Raw genomic sequence first — 19,777 nt, 5'->3', positions numbered from 1 at the left:
AGAAAGATGACCCAACACAGCAAGCAGCACACACACATGTCAAGAGCATCCCTGACACATGCTGGAGTCTAGGGAGGCCTCTGTGGTGCCGGGCGGTCAGACAGGTGGGTCAGAGTATGGGGACGGTATGACCAGATGGGGACTTTGCAGGAAGGCAGAATTCAGGAGGTGGGAAGGAGACTGAGAACATTCCAGGCAAGGGGTGGGTTTGAACAGAAGCATGCTTGGCAGGGTCCCTGGCTGACCTGAGGGCTTGTTGGGGAGCAGCAGGAGAAGGAGAGGGCAGGCTGCGGTCACTTTACCAAGGCCCTTCCACCCCGCTGCACCCTCAGTGTGGAGCTTGTTACTCATACGACTTTCAGATGCTGTGATGTGTTTGGTTCCTTTGGATGTGGTACCATCGAGGGGTCTCTACTACAGGGCTAAATCATGCGGATCCAGGGGACCTGCATCTGGCAGACTCCTGGGACCGCTCACTTCACAAACCCTCTGAGGCCTGGTCGCAAATCCCCAGAGAGAGAAAACCCAGGTGTCACCACCACCTGAGGCAGGTGAGGCTGGAAGCCTCAGGTGCAGAGCCCCAGGCCCGCGCTGACCTCCATGATGTCTTTGATGATCGGGGTCCATCGGGAGAGCTGGTAGGTCTGCTCACTGATGCGCTCTTTCCGCTCCGGTTTGCTCCGACGACGCAGCGTGGACTGAAGGCAGACACATGAGAGGAGACTGAGTCGGGGCCTGGGCGGCCTCGCTGGCCCCTGGGCTTCCCCGCAGGACTCCCTTCAGGGAGTCAGCCCTGTCAAAGACTAAGAGGTGGGGAGGTTTTCCTGGAAAAGTCCAGAATATGACCCATGGGCTTCAGCCCAAGAATCTGGAGCAAACTTGGTTCTTTAAAGCCATGAAAAATGGCAAACATATGCCTTTTTTTTTTTTAAACAGGCAGTTAAAAAATAGTTTGCTGTCAACTATAGTAAAAAATACTGCTTTGGCATGACTTATCCTTTGCTTTTGCTTCAACAGCACAGGATGCACTGAATGAATCATCTCCATTCTCGTTTGGTCCCTTTGTGAACAAAACACCAAACAACCCCCCCGTCACAGGTCTCTGGAACAGAGCTTTTAACTCTAGGCTTCCAGAAGGAGGGCCCCTACAACTCTGCTGTATTAGCACTGAGGTGTGAACCGACTCCCTGCAGGAAGTGGGGTTTCCACCAGCGAGGTTCCTAGAGGAGGGCTCGGGAGAGTCCTAGACCCCCGCCCGGCCTCTTCCAGAGCTCACTGCTGGGGGCCCCTGCACACAACCTGCCCCAACTGGGTCCTGAGTCATCGCCAGCGCAGCAGACTCAGAGGTGGCAGGATGGCCTGACACTGTCACACCCTCTCACCCTCACGGAAGGTGCTGAGTCTGCGTGTACAATGGCAGGGCTGGACCGACCCCAGACCCGCAGGGCGAAGCGGGCGTGACTCCTGTTCTAGGCTGGTTCACAGACACGGCTCAGCTTAATGAGTGTGTGGCTGCTTGGTGTGCCTGTCTGGGTTCCTGGTGCTACACCTTGATTTTATTTCTGCCTCTACGCCTACATTCCTCTGACTGAGTCTGTTTCCTCCTTCTTGATGCTGAGTATATCACAAGCTGCCTGAAGTAAGTTAGGGGAGAAGAGAGGAAACCCGCTGCTTCCCTCCTGCCCCGCCCGCCCCCAGGCTGGCCCTCACGTCCGTGACGATGGGCACCCCGAGGTGCGCCATGTTGGTGATGATCTCGCTGTCCTCTGGCGGGATCTGGGCGTGCTGGATCAGCTTGTTCAGGTTCTCCTCGGTGATGCCTGAGAGGACAGACCCCCAGTCACTGCGCCCACCACTGCACGTCACACACTCAGAAGCAGAGCCAAGGGTGTGTGGGGCCCGTGCCCCTTCTCCTTGGAACTGGTGGAAGCTATAACCTGCTCGTCACATCAACTTGACTGTGAGACCAGACAAGCTCAGAACCCCAGTTCTACTCCAGCCACTCCATCCTGGGCTATGACCGTCAGCAACTGCCCTTCACAGCCTGTGTTTCCATCTGTCCCCTGCTTCTCAGCAGTCCCCGCCACCCCTGGCACATCGCAGTCAACTTGGACAGGAGAGTCCCTGGGCTTATCTTTTGCATAGTGGACACTTATGGGCAACTATACGTGGGTAAAAATCAGTGATTTAAAGGCATAGTTTGCAAATGTGAGGCAAGTTAAAAGCTTCTGGCAGATCTGCTGATAAATTGGCTGTAAAGGCTCTCCCTGCCGTCCCCACCCTATCCTCTTTGAAATACCACGAGCCTTCAATTAACTCTAGACTCACTGGGAGATTCTCAGCCTCTACTTGGGACCGATCTGCCCACATCACATTTCTCCTGAAGTGAAGGATCTTCTTACTAAACACCCTGTGCCTTGTTTTCTACACTGTTTTCCACTTTGTTCTCTCTCTCAGCTGCCTCAGTTCCCCTCCAAAGGGCCTATCCCGTCCTCTGCATTCCACCATTCCTACCGTTCTTCAGAAAGATGTAGAGAAGGATGATGCGGATTTTGTCGTAAGTGCTGACGTTGGCATCCAGCAGAATGGGGACGATGGCTCTCATGGGGTCCTTGATCTTCTCCCCCTCAGCATCCGTGCCCATGGCCAGGTCCTGCACAAAACACATCACGTTGGCCCCTTTTCTGGTGACAGTCTGGGTAGATGGTAACTATTAGAAAACCGGTTGTCCGTAAATGCCTGGGATTTGGAGCTTGGCTGGGGAAGGTCCGAAACAGGTACCTGTGCTCTCACGATGCACTGTAATGAGCGCTGGTGCCTACAGCATCCGTGAGAACTGAGCCAAGTCCCAAGATTCACTTTCCAAAAACAGATACCACATTGATTTGCCACCTTATTTAAAGATAAGCTGTTCTCTCCAGGTGAGTGCTGATACTTCTGTGCCAATTCTTCACAAACAGCCTCAATGCCAGCAGGTCCTCAAGGGTACAAAGCCCTGCAGAGGGATCGGGGCTCACAGGGATGTGCTTCTCACACGTGGAAAGCTTTGGCACTTTAAGGTGCCTCTGCTGGGCCGGACTCTCTGCTCTGCTCCCCTGGCACTGGAGGCTGTGCTTGCTGAGTTTTAATTACTTGAGGTTTTTAACCTCTGCTTTTAATCATTCAATCACTTTTAGGGAGAGGAGAAGAAAAACATGGGCTTCCGAACCTGCAAATCCCACTGCGGGAGATGAAGGGAGAGAGGGGGGACTGAAGGGGAAAGAGTGGAGCGGGCATGGTCTACGGCACCCCCGCCCCCTTCATGGCTCAGGCGAGAGGCGGATCCATTACTGACAGGCCTGAGGAAGCAGCACATCGGTCTTAGCAAACTTGCTCTTGTTCTGAGACCAGCGGCTGCAACTTTCTCTGTAGCTCTTACTGAGGTTGCCAGAAGGTTCCCCCTTTTCTCCCAAGATCCCAGGAGCCCCTGGCTAACAAGTATGATCTCAAGTTCAGGTCTCTTCCCAGCCTGGGTCAGAGGACGGCAGTGCCCCTCTCCGAGGCCCTTTCACCCCTCAGTGCAGCCTCAAGAGACATTTGTTCAGCAGGACCTGACTCTCATACTCCCTCAAAGTTGATGTAACTAGTTCAACAATCACTGAGAACTTCCGAAAAAATTAAACTTCCAAGGACTAATCCCAACTGCACTTGTACTGATCTTGGGATAAGCTATTTCCTGGGCAGTCAAGGTCTTCTGGAGAAGACACCTTGTGTTCGTGAAGATCACCTGTGAAAGGGATGGATTTCAGCAGGGCTGCTTCCCCGCAGAAGACAGCCCATGAGTCAGGGCTGATCTTACAGACCTAAGCTGAGCCTGTCACGTCAGACCAGGAGATTTACGTCTTAGCCACACGCTGAGAACTCGAGTTGTTTTTTTTTCTGTGAAAAGGGACCTCGCACTGAGGTTTCAGAATTGTCAAGTGCCCTCTCTTCCCTTAAAAGCCGACTGCAGCTGAGTAATGTTATCACGCACGAGGACCGGAGCGCCAGGATTAGTGACGCCACACAGCACTCCTGGAAAATGTGGCGGCGTTGTTACGTCCCTTTGCAGACAAGGAACATAAAGCAGAGAGATGCAAGCACACACACAAATCAGTGACAGGGACAGAGCTCCAATCCTAATTGTGACTCGGGAGGCGGTGGGTGCACTGCTGACCCTGGGTTGCACTGTCCCCTTTCAGCCTCTAGGTCTCTGAGCTGGAGTGGCTGTGGCAGGAGGAAAAGAGGTAAAATTCAGCCAGCCCCATTAAGGGAGGGCTCAGTGCTCCATACCTCTTTTCTGCCAATCCAGGGAGCCTCTGACAAGTCAGACATGCAAAACCCAAACGGCACAGCACTCCAGACCAATCTAGTCCCTACCATTGACTGTGGAACTGGCTCCAGAGGGCTGAGGCAACACCATCTAGCAGATTTTCTCATTTCTATTTCCTATGATTCTGCAGGATGGTCAAGGTCAGAAGTTACAATTCAGCTAGGCAAAGAAATGGGCCCGGCAGAAAGAGAAGGAAATGGCCCTACCTGTTCCACGCGGCACAGTTTATCCACAGTGCCTTGGTAATGCTTCATGCAGTCCTCGGCCAGGTGCAGGTGGGTCGAATACTAGGACGAAGCAGAGGGTGTGTGGTCAAGGGATCGCCTGCTGACTCACGCAGCATCTACTGGGCACTGACTACTGCTAGGCACCAAGGCGTCTCCAGCCTCATAAAGGAGATGAAACATGCGTCCAATCAGGTTCACATACCCGACCACGGAGAGAGTGGTGTGTGTCGGGGAGAGGGTGGTAGGATGGTTTCACACACGCTCACAAATTCTGATACTCGTCCCCCCAGGAGGTGGAGCTCAACCCCCTCTCCTTAGCGTGGGCTGGATTGGGTGACTTGCTTCTAAGGAATAGTGGGAGGACGTGACGCGTGACTCCCAGATCACTGTGACTTCCCCGAGCTCCCTCTCTAGGGCCGCTCACTCTGGGGAAGCCAGCTGCCATGTCGTGAGGACACTCAAGCAGCCCTGGGGTGAGGCCCATGGGGTGAGGAACTGGAAGGATATGGAGGAAAAGAGAGGAAGAGGAGAAAAGAAAGTCATAGGAAATAAGCCGTCTTCCCAACCATTCATTTTTTTCTAATAAAAACTGGAGATGACAAAATTTGTGGATTTCAGTGACCAGCGCAGTGGGGCTTTGAGGATTTTTTTGCAGTTGTTTATACTCACAGTTCAAATTGATCACTTTGGATCATCATACCTTGCTGAGCTCTTTCTGGTACTGGGGCATTTTCTTCAGCATTTGGGACAGGTCCCGCATGGTGGTCTATAGGGAAAGGAAAGCATATGGTCTCACCCAGTGGCCTGAGCTAAGGTGAGTGGGGCACAGGACAGGACAACGGCCAGCGCTGGACATCCTGAGTGCACACTCTATAACCCCTGAAACGCATCTGTTAAACACAAGATCACTTGTGTTTAGATTTCCAGGTCTGTGGCCCCCCAAAATGATTGACTTAAATACCATGACTGTCTCACAGGTGGGGAACTGAACTCTGAAGTCTAGCAAAGTTGTATTTTATTTACTGGACTAGAAAGTTATTGAGAGCACAATTCTTGCCAGGGAAGAACAATTTTTCCTCTATATACCGCTTTTCTGCATACTCAGCTCAAGTGGTCTTGGCATCAGGTCCACATTTCAGCCCAGCAGAAAGGCTGCAGGTGTGTAGATCGGTAGAAAGTAGGCAGAAGGGGAGAAAAGGCTTGAATCTGCACCCTGACAGGTGGAGGGGTCTGTTTACTTTCTAATTGGGTGACCCACCTAATCCCACTCACGTAGCTGACAAAAATTGATCGAATGACTACTACATACTAGGCACTTTAAGGTGCTGGAGACACAAGGACGAAAACAACAAAAAAGAATCTCTGCCTTCACGGAGCTGACATCGAGCAGGGGAGCCATCACAACCGAGCGGCTCAGCACTCTTGGAGGAATCACCAGCGTGGGTGCACAGAGCAGAGGCACCTCCCTGGTTTCCCAGAGAAAACGATGCCTGAGCCAAGGGACAGGGATCTGACAAGGCAAGGGCCAGGCAAGGAATTCAAACATGGCTTGAGCAAGGGTGCAAGGAGGAAGGAGGCAGAGATGAGACTAGAGTCCATGGGGCCTGATGACCTGGGCGCTGCAAGGCGTGTCCATGGTGGGGTTTGGTTCTGCTGGGATGAGGAAGTCACCACCAGGTTTTAAGCAAGGGAGTGACACAATCAGAGCTGCATTTCCCTTGACTAAGAGGAGTAAACCCTCCGATAAACATCAGGATAAGGAGAAGCCCAGGTAAGTAAGGGAATCCTAATTCTACCACGAGCCAAAAAAGGTTCCATAAATTCTCCTGGCTTAAAGTGTATCATGATCCAAAACAGTAAACATTACTCCTCAGGGTAACAAAAAGCAGCTCTCTACAAATACAAAAAAAAGGGGGGGGGCTCCAGATCTCAATCTGGAATACAAAAATAAAGCAAAACAATTATCGGATGAAAAGAGGACTGTCCCCTGCCCCCTTTCACTAGTCCTGTGCTGAGGAGGCATCCTCCCTGTGCCCTGGAGAAAGCAAGGGTTAACCTACAGGGCACTGGAGCGTGAGGACAGGCTTACCTTCTCTCCAGTATTCATTCTCTTGCTAGAAGAAAAATCTTTCAGAGAACGAGTGACTTCCCTGGAAGAGAGAAGGAGGCAGCTAAGCTTCAAGGCGGCACCAAGTGCCTCTGTATGGGCGCTACAGGAGGAATACTCCTTCCTTTAGGAACACGTGGTGACTTTTCCTGCTCCGGGAGTTACACATTTAAAGTGGTTTTCTAAGAGGAGAGACAGCGATACATCATTTTCCTAATGTTCTAGATCAGGGGTCTCCCTAGCGGGATGTACAAGGTGATTTGAGAACAGAGAAGAAAATACTAGAACAGCTACTTATCTTTTTCAAATTTATGTTTTTGTATATGCTGTAAAATAAACATATTGGTACAATAAAGCATAAGGTTAATGCATAAATAAACTTATATACTGGAAATGGGAATTAACATTTTTCTAAAGCTGAGTGATCCAAAGAGTTTGGAGACCGCTTTTCTAAACAACAGAACTGACCAGGCTGTAGTTTCTTCTCTCTTCCTTTTGAACTTCCTGAGGCTATCACCAACTCAATGTAGCAGAATGTGTCCTTCTGCAAAAGCAGGCTTGTCTCTAGTTTAAAGGTCTTATTAAAAACTTTCCAGTGTTAGAAACATTTTCAGAGCAAGGTACTGGTTCAGTACATGGATCAGCACATCAACTCTTGCCCAGAAATTTTAGGTATGACAACAGGGAGGAAGGGGACACATCAGCTACATAAAAGAAACTCAAACTGTGTGTAGTGGAGTCTGGATCTTTCAATGAAACAAACTGGCTTTAAGTGTTTAGTGTTTATAGAGCATTTTGCTGAGAGAGCTACAAATGCTTTCTAAAAATTCTAAAAGCAATTCTAACACAGAATGGGTTTTCTAACTTCGTGAAGTCGGCGTAGCCTGAGCTCAGATAACAGAAGGCACTCATCATCACCGGTTAGCATGTGGCCAAGCTGAAGCATGAATTCCTCCACTGGTGAGCTCTGCTCAAGTTGCCCTGAGAATGGGCACCATCGACTGTGATCGCCCGGGTCAGAGGGGTGAGCCCTGGAGCAGGGGCGGGGCTGGCTGAGGCCTGGGGGCTCTTACTGGGACACCTCCGCGATGTGCTTGTGGCGCAGCGCTATCCAGAGGTCGTCATCCTCGTCCAGGAGCACTTCCTTCACTCGCGCCTCCCCGATGCCGCTTGTCTCGTACCTAGAGGGGAGATGTCCCACAAAATTCATCCATCCCCCTCTTTTATAACAGATTGATGTTCACCCGAATGACCTGATGCGTCACTGTCTGAGTCAGGTCTGCTGCATCTAACAAGGCTAACAATTTCTTGGGCAGGGAGATACCCAAAGGTCTAATCAGTGTCAAACTGGCTTGAAGTCCTGTTTTAAAATCTCCAGGCTCAGCTGATAGGTGCTCCACCAGAGCCACCTGGTTCAGGCGTGAACCTGGGTTCAGAGGCACTTATAAGGGAAAGGCAGAGACTGCGCTTGCTCTTTGCTGGGAAAGGACCAGGATACCATCTCAAATGTGTGGGACCTAAATAGCACTCCGCAGCTGCCTGCAACCAGCCCTCAGCAAATTTTCACATGTGAAATCATGAATGTCTAAAGGAAAGCAAGTATTAGAAGTACCAAAAGGGGGAAAGCTGAGATTCAGTCATATTTTGGGGCCCTTCATTTTGAAACCACTATCTTTATGATTAATATTATAAAACAAATAACATGACAACAGTATAGTCTGTTCCCATAAAAAGAAAAGTAAGTTTTAGAGACTGAGTTTCTGATGATTGCTACCAAGAAAAATGTTATTTATAATGAAGAAAACTGCAAATGAAATTCAGTAAGTAACTCCTGTTGGTATATTTTATCAACATATTTCATGATCTATAGTTAAGAAGTTTCAATTCTGAATAAGATAAGCTGTCACACACAAAAGTCAACATACTAACACACCCAAGCAGGCTACAAACTAAAGATCTAAAGTTCCTGTTCTCCCCAAAAAGGGGTGGGAGTTTCTGGCTGGTGGTACAACTGGGAACTTGGGACCTCACAGAAGAGACTGCAAGCTTAGCAAGACTGTATCAATGCACCTGCCCTTCCTAGGAGGTGTGTTCGGCTCACTTGCAAAGCTGCAGTCACCCCGGGTCCGTGTGCTTACTTGTATACATCATTTTCAATAGGCAGCAGGTCGTAACTCATCGCCTGAAAAGTCAATTCATGAAGCACGGGTGAACTGGGGTCGAAACCACGGTCCAGGATCAGGAGCTGGGAGCGAGCCTTGTCTGGTCCCTGGAAGGAAGGACACAGGGAATGCTTTCCGGAGCCACCCCACATGACTCCAGCATCCCCAACTAGCACTGCTACCCCCCCTGTAACAGGTGGCCACAGGAAGTGAATTCTGACTCAGACAGCACTAAGTCCATTTACTGCAGGGACACTGATACACGCCATGTGTCTATTTCATAACGGGGGTCCTCTGAAGCAGATCCAAAACTGTGGCTGAGGTCCAAAGTGAGCCTATGGAGGGGAGCGCCACCTGGGTTCAGCTATAAATAGGGTGACCCACCATCCAGCCGGCCTGGGACTGAGGGGGTTCCCAGAATCTGGGGCTGTCAGTTCTTAAATAAAGATAGTGATGTAACAGTTCTGTGTCTTGACTGCAGTGATGGTTACGTGAATCTACACTTGTGATAAAACTGCACAGACTTGTATATACACACACGAGCATGTGTACAAACTAGTGAAATCTGAATAAGGTCTGGAGAATGTACCAATGTCAATCTTCTGGTTTTGATACTGTACCATCTGAGGGATGGACGCAGGACTTCCAGTGCTAATACTGGGAAAGTTTCAGCCAACAGGAACAAGCTGGTCACTGGGCTGCACTGAGCAGAATCTGTATTGCCTGCCCGAGGGCTTGAGTGTTTCCCGGGAGCTCACTGCATGGGAACGGGGTGCTCACGGACGCTCTGTGAGCAACCAAACCGAGCCGTGCCCGGGCTGCCACACGAACACCGTGGTCGCTCGGCGAGAAACGCGTGGGCTAGGTCAGGACTCACCTCCCCCATTGTCGGGTCATCAGCTTTGTAGGCGTCGAGCTTGTCCTGGATTAGCTGAGCCAGCAAAGCATTATCCTTGTATTCCCTGACAAAGGAGAGCGGCAGAGGGTGAGCGGCTGGTGCCCCAGTCGGCGGCGCTGTCTGCCCTCAGGCAGGAAGGCAGGCCAGCACGGAAGGGTCAAGGGGGACTCGAGCTTCATCTGCACTGCTCTTCCACAATGAGAATATACTCATATTACATGTGCAGTCAGAAATGACAAAGAAAACACTTAGCTCACTGCCTGGAACAGAAATGACTGTCTAGTTCCTTGCAGCACTGCTCCCAGCCCCAGCCCCTCAACGAGTGAACTGCAAACCCCCACTGCTCTGCCAGGAGGTGGGCTTCTGTCTGTCAGGAGTACCCTAAGGAGGGCGGGGAGGAGGCGCTGCTCTGCGGTGCACATTCCTGCGGACCAGCAGGCGGTGAGGATGCCTGGCACTTTCAGCTCAGGTCCTCAGCTCCTGCCGCAGGGACCCCACCCGCCTCTGGCTTCTCCTTGTGGGACTGTGACTCTCGCTCACACCCACGTCTTCACACCCCCACAGCACTGCCTTCACTCCCCTGTGCAAATCCCCCAAAGGCTGTCCAGTGAGAACCACGGAAGGGCAGAATCCCACATCTGGCATCCGAGGCTTCCAGAAATGGCTTCACATTGCCCCACTGCCTGCAAGTACACCGTACAAGACTCCCAAGCCTCCTCAAACTCGCCCTTTGTTTTCCTAACTTTATGCTTCTGCTCAGCCCAGTGTCCACACAAAACGCCCTCTGCTCCTCATCGGGCTACTGAAATCCAAACCCGTCCTCCAGGACCTAACTCAGATGTCACCTCCGGTCTGAAGCTGTCCTTGCTCCTCTCAACTCAAAGGGCCCTCTCCCTGCTCCAGGTGCCCAGGCCTGTGGCCTGTATCGTCCTAAGGCACTGGTGTCGCAGGCCTGTACTGTAGGTGTGCACAGCTCATGCTCACGTCTTTTGGTACACACCTTACCTACCTGCCTGGAGCAGGGGCTTCAAAGGGCAGGGGCTGTGTCATCAGGTTAAGTCCCGCTGCCTAGCACTTAGCACACGGCAGGTAAGTGACTTTTATATAAAGTGAATGACTTCATAAAATCTGGGGACTCCGTCCTTCGGAGAATTTTCTCTATTTTATCTTACTCTGAAACATCCTTTGCAAGATGGTATTTGTTTTTAAAGGTGACAAAGAGATGAAAAACTGTAGGAAACCTGGGCTGCAGATATATGGTGGTTCACACTTAGATATTCAATACTTGAATATATGTATTTCATGCCCTTTTCTGTATGTATTAGTGTATTTCATAATAAAATTTAGAAAGTAACAAAAACACTGGAAGATAATTATAAATGTGAGAGGCTCAAATCTTGAGCTTCTGGAGACAACTGCCAGAGGCACTGTAGAGCCAGAGGAAGCTCCCTGCTCCGCCCCCCGGGAGGCCGCCGAAGGCAAGCCGGTGCCCTGCCTTACCCCCGGTACCGCACGGCTGGGTACTCCTTCAGGGTGGCACACAGAGTCGCAATCTGCTCTGCCAGGCGCTCCAGGATAGGATTCTTCATCTGAGCCTTGTGGGGACTGTAGAAGCTTTGGAAAGAGTCAGCAGAATCCAAGGAATACACCTGAGAAGGGGGAAAATATATATAAATATAGATACAGGCCTGTTTGCATCCAGAATGGTGACCGGTCAGAGTCTTCTCCAACCTCGGTAGAGGCTACAGAATGCTTTTCATTCATTCCACAAATGTGGCTGGGCATCTGCTGGGTGCCAGGCACTGTGCTCAACACTTGGTGACCATTAGTGACCAAACTGTTACTGTCCTCAAGGAGTGTGCAATCTTATAGGAGAAGGCAGACAATGAACAATACATATAATGAAAAGTCAGTCCTATGGTATGTGAGAAACTGGCAAGTCTGAGAACATAATAAATAAGCAGGGACAGAATGCCCGCAGGCTGGGCAGGGAGGACAGCAGGCCCCCTTGAGGAGGGGACATTTAAGCAAGGGTTTGAAGGAGGTGCAGGGTTTCTCTCCAGCAGGGGACTCCCTGAGGAGAGATGGCTGTGCCAAGGCCCTGAGGCAGGCATGTGCCTGTGTCTGTGTCACTGGCCCTTAAAAGTTCAAGTAAATAAGGGACAAGCTAGAAACTGTGCTGTGACTATGGTAGATAAAGCAGCTTTTTATGGATTTAATAAATTCCTATCCTCAGTAGTATGTTGCAGGTATTTTTCTTTCTTCTTTTTTCTTTGAGGGTTCTAGAAGTTTAAAATTTCCTCTTAAACTACTTAGCCTGCCAGCTATCAGTACTCTCTTAGACTCTCACTTATGTAAACTACCCTGATCTGGCAAACCTGAGGGTTTGTTTTTTCTTTTAAGTTTATTACTTTTCAAAAATATAAGAAATATAATACGGTTGGATATGCTTAAGTTGGATTTTGTTCAGTCCAAGTGGTGACAGGCTCACACAGAGGAAAAAAAATCCCTGCCCTCGAGCTGGGAATAGGCTTTAGGCCAAGGGAGAAGGGAAAGAGGCTGTCTTTTCAAAATATTCACACTTTATTTTTTCCATCTCTTCTCCCCTCAGAACTGGTCACTGTCCAGCACTAGAAGCTGATGTGTAAAGACCCACATGCCACAGGCATCTCTTACCCCTACAAAATGCATTAAAGTTGTGTTATTTTTGTTTCTTTGCTAGAAAGAGGCATTTTAACAATCTTAAAATACTAAGGTACAAATTTTGTATATTCTCTCATGATCAGCCTCACTTTTTCTGGTTTACTGACTTTGTTTTTTTCCCAAGGGGAGAGGTTTTGGCACGTGAAGCGTTAACAGCTCATCATGACGAAGGCTACCATCTGTTCCTTCAGCACATGACAAGCTGAGGTTATCTCTACATAAAAACAGTCTCCTTTGCAGCAGATGGGTGTTGTCTGATCCCTTCCCCTCCCCTCCTGCCATGCTCTTTCTGGATTGGCTACTTTCTGGTTATTCAAGGACGCAGCCAATAGGAGTGAACACTGTGAGTGAGGTGAAATGAACAGCAAGAGGGCATAGTGGCTGGAAAAAGTCAGAAGGAACCGGAGAGTAAGATGAGGGCATCCTGGGTCGACTCATGAGGAACACTGTTTCCATTACATAAACATCCACTCAGCAACTCCCTCCCCAACTCTCTTTACAACACCCCACCCCTCCTGCTCAGACTGGGCCTGATAGAATAACCAGGATGCAGATTTTCTATGCCCCCTCAGGCAGCCTCACCTGGGATTCATATGGGAGGAATGCAATGTTGATTTCCGTCAGAGTTTTGATGACTTTGGCTGCTCGAGATTTTACCAGCTCGTTAAACAGGGCGTCTGGACAAGCTGCGAGAATGAAAAAGACAGTAGGTTTTCCTGTCCATTTGCTGGCTCATTTCAACAGTCACACATGTCTGGTGAATTCTTTATTTTATTAGGATTTTTAAAAGGCAAATAGAAAGTTCATTCCATCCTGAAACTTACTATCTCTAGGGTATAAAAGGAATATAAAACCATCTACGAGGCTCTCAATGTATAACAAAGGAACAAATGGCAGGAAAGACTGAGATATTGGAAGCTAATAAAAACTATTTTCTGATATTAAGGAGAGGAAGAAAAAGAGCCAGGAGCGACTGAAAGGAGATAAGGAAAAGGCCTGCAATATAAACAAACACCACACATCTGAGATACTTATGAAAAATAAAATAAGTAAAGAAAAATAAAATCCTTGGGAAATGTGATGCAGACATTTCCCCAGGCCCTCTAAGGAACTCAGCTGCACAGAAGACCCACTTGGTGGGAGAGCCACGATTTCTCATGACTCTCCTGGACCAACAAATAGCTTCAGATCCCTAGAAATGTGTTACTGGCTTCTTCTTACTAATGCTGTCTACCTGCTTTCTTTGCCACCCATCTTCAAAGAGTGTAAAGTTATTCTCTGCAAGAACCTTTCCCCATTTCTCCGTGGTGAGTTCTGTGGGGCTTTCCCCAGAGAGAACACCGGGTGAACTGTTAGCTCTCCAGCCCTACTCATCTCTCTCTGCTTAATATTACAAAGATCGACCAAAATGCTTCTGCACTAGGCTCCATGCACAAAACGTCCACAAAGTAAGAAAACAGATTCTAGGACAGTGATATAGTTCTATCTGATACAAATATCACCAGAGTATGTAGTTGAAAAATGGGTGGAAATACACTGCAGTTTATAGTGGTATCTGGAGGTCTGTACAGTGAAACGCTAAGCTAGCATGGGAAAATTATTCTCAGCATTAAACACACTGGCCCTGAGAAGAGGAGTTATTTTTCATCAGGAATGATTGCCTGACCTAGTAGGTTTGTATTTGTGTGCGTTTATTTTTATCTCTTACGCAATTTGTCTTCTGAAGAGAAAATAAAAGATCATGACAAACATGGGAACAACCCATTTCTTCCCTGTTGACTTGGCTTGGTTGTGGGTCAGTCTGGTTGTGCAGGAGGGCTGACTGGGAAGGTCGGGGTGCAGCTGACAGCCATACTCACAGTCAGTGAAGAAAACATGTGCAGCCCGGTACTTGGCGGTCGGTGGGTCCTTAAAGTCACTGATGAGAGAGTGGACAGACTGTGGAGAGGGGAAAAAACAGGCAACTGAATTCAATTCTGGAAGCAAATGGAACCTAAATCTGAATGGCATCAAATCCATGCAGGCTTCAAGCTTCATGCACAACAGTAAGGGATTTCTGCTGTGTGTTTGGCCATAACTGAGTTCTGAGGACGTAACATTAGGATTATCTCAGAGTTTGGATGAACAAAACCCACCCAGCTCATCCCAGAATGACAGCACTGGTTCTTTGGAGTCACCAAAACTTGGGTTCCTAAGAAGAGACCCACAAAAATGGAAACTGGTCAGAAACAAGCCAGGCGATTCATGGCGATGAAGTTCTGGCAACTTAAGTTGTATCTGCAGAAACTCACACATAAGCCAGTTCCCAAAAGTGAAAAGAAAACATGAAAACTGGGGGGAACTTGCATAGATTAAGAGACTTAAGACAACCAGCAATCAAAAGCAAGGCAGTGGGCTTTGTTTGGATGCTGACTTGAACCAACCCCCCAAAATGATAAGACAGGTAAATTTGAATACTAACTGGATATTGATGAAATAAATCTGAAAGCATAAATGCCCAAGCTCTCCAGGTGGATCACTAGATAAAATGACATCTACTAGAGATGGGGTGCCGGGGGGAAACGGGAAAGCTGGTCTGGCTTTCCGGGCAGTGGCCATACTGCAGACAGCGTAATGCCCTCTTCACCCTCCACTTCCCCATTTGTGGGGTGCATGCTTAAGCAGAGCAGTGTGTTAAATGCGTGCTTAGCCTAGAAAGGTCAGACGCTGTGCCACACAGACCCCAAGCCAGCACGTGTAACCTCGGCCAGAGCTCTTTCTGGGGAGGGTTTACCTTCTCAGAAGGAGTGATGAGATACACGGCCTCCAGGCTGGGCAGCGGCTCTCTGCGTTTGTTGATGTCTTCCACAACTAGACAACAGAACAGCAGCCCACAGTGAATGAGAAAGCACAACTGGAGATCATGAAACTAGAAGCCACAGGGCGAGGCCACCTTCAGACTGGCGCAACAAAAATCTACGGTGGGGGAGAAAAAAGACTCATTCTCCCCATCCCTAGTCCCTAGAGCTGCCACATTCCACTGTCTCAGGATGCTCAAGACTTAAAAAACCTGAAATCTTATCACCTAAATACTTCCCACCTCTCATTTCAGTTTAATTCCTTGATCTGCCCTGACTGAAAATGGGAAATGCTACCTCATTCTATCAAGAACACTCAATTGCCTTTTCTTTCAGTCTTTTTCTCATCTGTCTGAGATAATCACAATTCCTTTAGAATTTCCACGTTGGGCTTGTTTTTCAACAATTGGATGGCTTTTATCATTGTCCTCTGCACATCACATGAAGATATATTCTCTGTATTAGAGTGTTTCTCTCAATAGTTCAAAGACTAAGCATCAGATTTTGTTAAAGCAAACCGCAGGTTGTTTGGTTTGCTTGTTTCTTTTGCAGGACATCAGCTGCTTCGTCTGGAAAGAAGCCCTCTGGGAAAATCATCACCTCACTTGTCACCTGATAAAGCCTAGGACGCATCACCACACAGCACTGTCCTCTGGCACTGGAGAGAGCAGGACAATCATGCGGTGCCGTTCTTCCTGTGCAGGTGATGTAAGCAAGTGAAGGCATCACTTTAGAAATATGCCTTGTAACATTTATAATGACTTTTCATCCTGAATAATGTTCAAATTAATATCAATCACCTACTTTACCAGTGGTTGCAGATTTTTTAATTTCATGGGCCAATAATTTTTTCAGGGGGGCAACACAGGCTTCCTAATTTCAAATTTTGCCAAGTAAGGACATTAAAAAAAAAACTTCTAGGATGGGGAAGAGACTGTGTGCAGGAGGGGAGAACTGAACCCTTATCTACCACAGGAAGTCAATAGAGAACATCTAATATCCGCGAATCGAGAGATAATCGTCTAAGCACTTATTTAGAAATATCAAAAAAGTAACCAGGAGGACAAGCAGAGCGGCCGCCTCTGGGGTGATGGACCCTGGGGGAGGTGGGAGGAGGAGGAGGAGGGAGGGCAGGACAGCGCTGCTGCTTTGTTAGATGCTTATTAGCTGCATTTATGGCTTTTTCTCAGTTACACTTGTGATAGAGGGAAAAAAAGTTTAAAAAAATTCAATGAGGAAAGTAACTTTGTGAGCTCAAATCAGGGGCAAGTCTGGTCTTGGATCACTGAAGGACCAAAAGTTACACCAAAAATTACGTACTCCCTTTCCAGTTTCTGGTAAGAGACAAACTAGATTTGGAAATGTGTTTTTTATAAATGAAGGCATCACATCCAAGGTGTGATTGTACTCCCCAAATTAATTTACCTGTTTATATATATTTCACATAGAATTTAATCAACAAGAAAATCCACATTATATTATCACCATACTTTCACAATTTTAAAACATTTTAACACCAAATAATAGGAAAAATATAATCTTAGAATACAGGACAAACTTTCAAATTAAATTCATTTAGCTTTATGAAAATCTCAACCCTCCCTACTCTTCCTCCTGTAATTGTGGTAAAGCAGTAATTTTGACAAAGACCAGCAGTAGTCTGTGGGCCACATACCATATAAAGTCGTCTCCAGGGGAAAAATTGGGAGCTGCATTGCAATAGATATGCTCCTCCCAATGTTTTTTAGGAGGAAAAGCAAAGGTTAACTTCCTTGTTTGAAATACTACCTCAAAATAGACTGCTTTTCAAGCAATGCTGTTTTACAGGTCAAAATACATGATCCCTCTTGATAGGGGCCCCTAAGTTAGATTTGAACTGCACACAAATGTGAAAAAGAGCTTGGGACAGGAGCCAGGAGGTCTGCGTCCTAGTCTCAGATGTGACACTGGCTAGTGACCTTGGGCAGGTGATTTAACTTGTTTTAAAAACCTATTATTGTGAAATTACAACACATATTCCAAAGACTGAATAAAACATAAACATACAAACAATTATAAAGCAAATGTCTGCATAAGCAGCACCCCATCAGGAAACAGAACCCATCAGCACCGCAGAAGTGCTCTCCCCCACCCTCATTCCCCTCCCTCATCACCATTCCCTCTCTTCCCTCCAAAGAGAACTACCATCACCACAAGAACCGTAATCACTTCTCTTTATGGTTGTTTAAGACTCACTTGTCCCTGCATTTCAAAACAGTGTATCTTAGCTCTGCCTGTTTTTGAACATTACATAAATTAAAGCAGACTCATAAGTACTCTTTCATATCTTGCTTTTCTTATCCAACACTATGTTTATTGTATTCATTCACACTTCAGAATGAGCAAGTAGTTGGAGTTTGTTCCTTTTCTTTGCTATATAATATTCTGCTGTGTGACTGTACCACAGTTCATTTAGCATTCTACTCCTGATGGACGTTTTGGAAATTCCCACTCTGGGGCTACTGTGAGCAATGCTCTGAGAGCATCCCTGCATGTGCATCCTGGACATGCATGCCTGAGCTGTCTAGGACACACATCTAACTGTGGACTTGCTGGCTTACAGGACAAACATACCCTCAACTCTCCTAGGCACCACCAAGTGTTTTGGAAGGTAGCTGAACCAACTGACACTCAGAGTTCCCATTTTTCTATATCCTCGCTGTCACTTGGCGTTATCATAGTTTAAATACTCCAATCTGAGTGCATAGTAGTATCTCACTCTGGTTTTATTTGCATTCCCTGACCACTAATAAGGGTGCGCAATTTTTCATGTTATTTATTGGCCATTTGGATTTCTTTCTTTGTTAAGTGCCTATTTAGGTCTTTTTCCCATTTTTCCTTTTGGGTGGGCTGCCTGCTTCCCCCCTACCCCCGGTTGATTTAGCCTTCCTCTTGGCCTCATTTCCCAGATATTTAATGGGCATCTAACACTGGATTAGGTGCCGGGGATTCAGCGATGAACAAGAAAGCCTGGGGTCTCTCTCAGGAACTTACAGTACTACCACCCAGGTTGTTGGAAGATCTACAGTCAAGTGGGATAACAACGACTAGGGAGGAGAAAGAACACCCCAGAGAAGGCTGAGTGCTGCCGGAGGGCAGAGGGGAGGCCGCGCTCACTTGTTATCCCCTCCGTCATGATGTCCGTCATCTTGCAGCAGGAGGAGAGCATCCTCATGCTCAGCTGGTCCACCACCAGCACCTGGAAGCAAAGGGCACAGCTCACAGCCTGTCCGGCATCTGCTATGACCTTCTCCCCCGCTGACTGCATCAGACTTCAAAAAGAGCCCAGAAATGCAGAGTACTGAGTTACCGATGTTTCCTTCGGACCAGACGTGGAGAGAGGAAGCTAAAACAAGGCTACTTCTCTCCTTCTTCAATGATATAAACCCAGGCAACAGGAGAGAGAAAAATGTGGGTCCGCAAGCTTTCTGCTGCAGTTACAAGGGCCAATCAGTTTTCATTTCATGAGGCGGCTTCCTCAAGGTTAGTTTAAAAAATAAAACAGGTGGCATAGCAGATCAGGAGCTCTTTGTACCCTCCTAAACACACCAAATGTTCTCATTCCATGCCTAGCAGCTCTCCCCAGCGCTACCCGAGTCACCCCGTCCCCATGTACTCACCTTTAAGGTCATTAATTGTGCTCGTCAACTTACCTTCCACTCTCCCTTCTTCTTTACCTTCTTTATCACATCATGCATGATCTCTACAGAAGGGGAGGAAAAGGAAGGAAGGAAGGAGGGAGGGAAGGAGGGAGGGAGGGAGGGAGGAAAAAAAATTTTTTAATTTAATCCCAAGGACTTCCAACCCCTGCCTATTAGGCTAGGTCACTTGCCCTCTCTAGGCTTTGTTCTCCTGAGTCATGCAATTCAGCCAATCTGTCTATTGAGCCAAAGTCGATCCACCATAAAGACAATTCTCTTCTTGTTTCCTTAATTCAGTGGTTCTCAGATTTTTGGTCTCAGGACTCCTTTATATTCTTAAAAATTGAGGACCTCAAAGAGTGTGTATGTAGGTAAATATCTACTGACATTTACTGTATTACAGTAAAATTGAGAAATTTAAAACATATGTATTAATTCATTAAAAATAATAATAAACCCATTCTTCGGCATCCTACTTGCATTTCATAAAATGCTACTTATATTTTCCACAATAAAACAATGTTAGTGAGAATACTGGTGTTGTTCTACATTTTTTCAACTCTCCTTAATGTCTGGCTTCATAGCAGGCAGCTGGGTTCTCCTAGCTGCTTCTGCAATCTGGCGTGGACCACAGCATATGGAAAACTCCACTGTGCGTTTGTGACAGAATAAGAGTGAAAATGCAGATAACATCTTAGCCTCATTATGAAGACATTTTCAACCTCAAATTCCCAAAAGGATCTGGGGTTTGAGAACCACTGCCTTAAGATAAGTGAGTAAAATGCTATGAGAATACCCCAGGCCACATGAGC

The 19,777-nt window shown here is 47.5% G+C and overlaps 1 protein-coding gene across 2 annotated transcripts in view; it reads right to left on the bottom strand.

The window, feature by feature from the left end:
• The window catches only part of STXBP1 (syntaxin binding protein 1), a 62,284-nt gene that overhangs the window by 13,304 nt on the left and 29,203 nt on the right, over positions 1–19,777 (bottom strand). For both annotated transcript variants that reach the window (XM_072960154.1, XM_072960153.1), the window contains exons 2-16: positions 18,978–19,027; positions 18,442–18,523; positions 15,222–15,298; positions 14,308–14,386; positions 13,031–13,134; positions 11,246–11,394; positions 9,725–9,809; positions 8,824–8,954; positions 7,759–7,866; positions 6,668–6,728; positions 5,279–5,344; positions 4,558–4,638; positions 2,515–2,653; positions 1,711–1,820; positions 597–698 (exon numbers count right to left, since the gene is read on the bottom strand). In XM_072960154.1, the coding sequence (XP_072816255.1) occupies positions 597–698; positions 1,711–1,820; positions 2,515–2,653; positions 4,558–4,638; positions 5,279–5,344; positions 6,668–6,728; positions 7,759–7,866; positions 8,824–8,954; positions 9,725–9,809; positions 11,246–11,394; positions 13,031–13,134; positions 14,308–14,386; positions 15,222–15,298; positions 18,442–18,523; positions 18,978–19,027 (1,424 nt within the window). The remainder of the gene's footprint in view (positions 1–596; positions 699–1,710; positions 1,821–2,514; positions 2,654–4,557; positions 4,639–5,278; positions 5,345–6,667; positions 6,729–7,758; positions 7,867–8,823; positions 8,955–9,724; positions 9,810–11,245; positions 11,395–13,030; positions 13,135–14,307; positions 14,387–15,221; positions 15,299–18,441; positions 18,524–18,977; positions 19,028–19,777) is intronic.

Source organism: Vicugna pacos, chromosome 4 (genome assembly GCF_048564905.1).
Source record: "Vicugna pacos chromosome 4, VicPac4, whole genome shotgun sequence".
Classification (NCBI taxonomy): domain Eukaryota; kingdom Metazoa; phylum Chordata; class Mammalia; order Artiodactyla; family Camelidae; genus Vicugna; species Vicugna pacos.
This window is presented reverse-complemented; position numbering and strand designations above follow the sequence as displayed.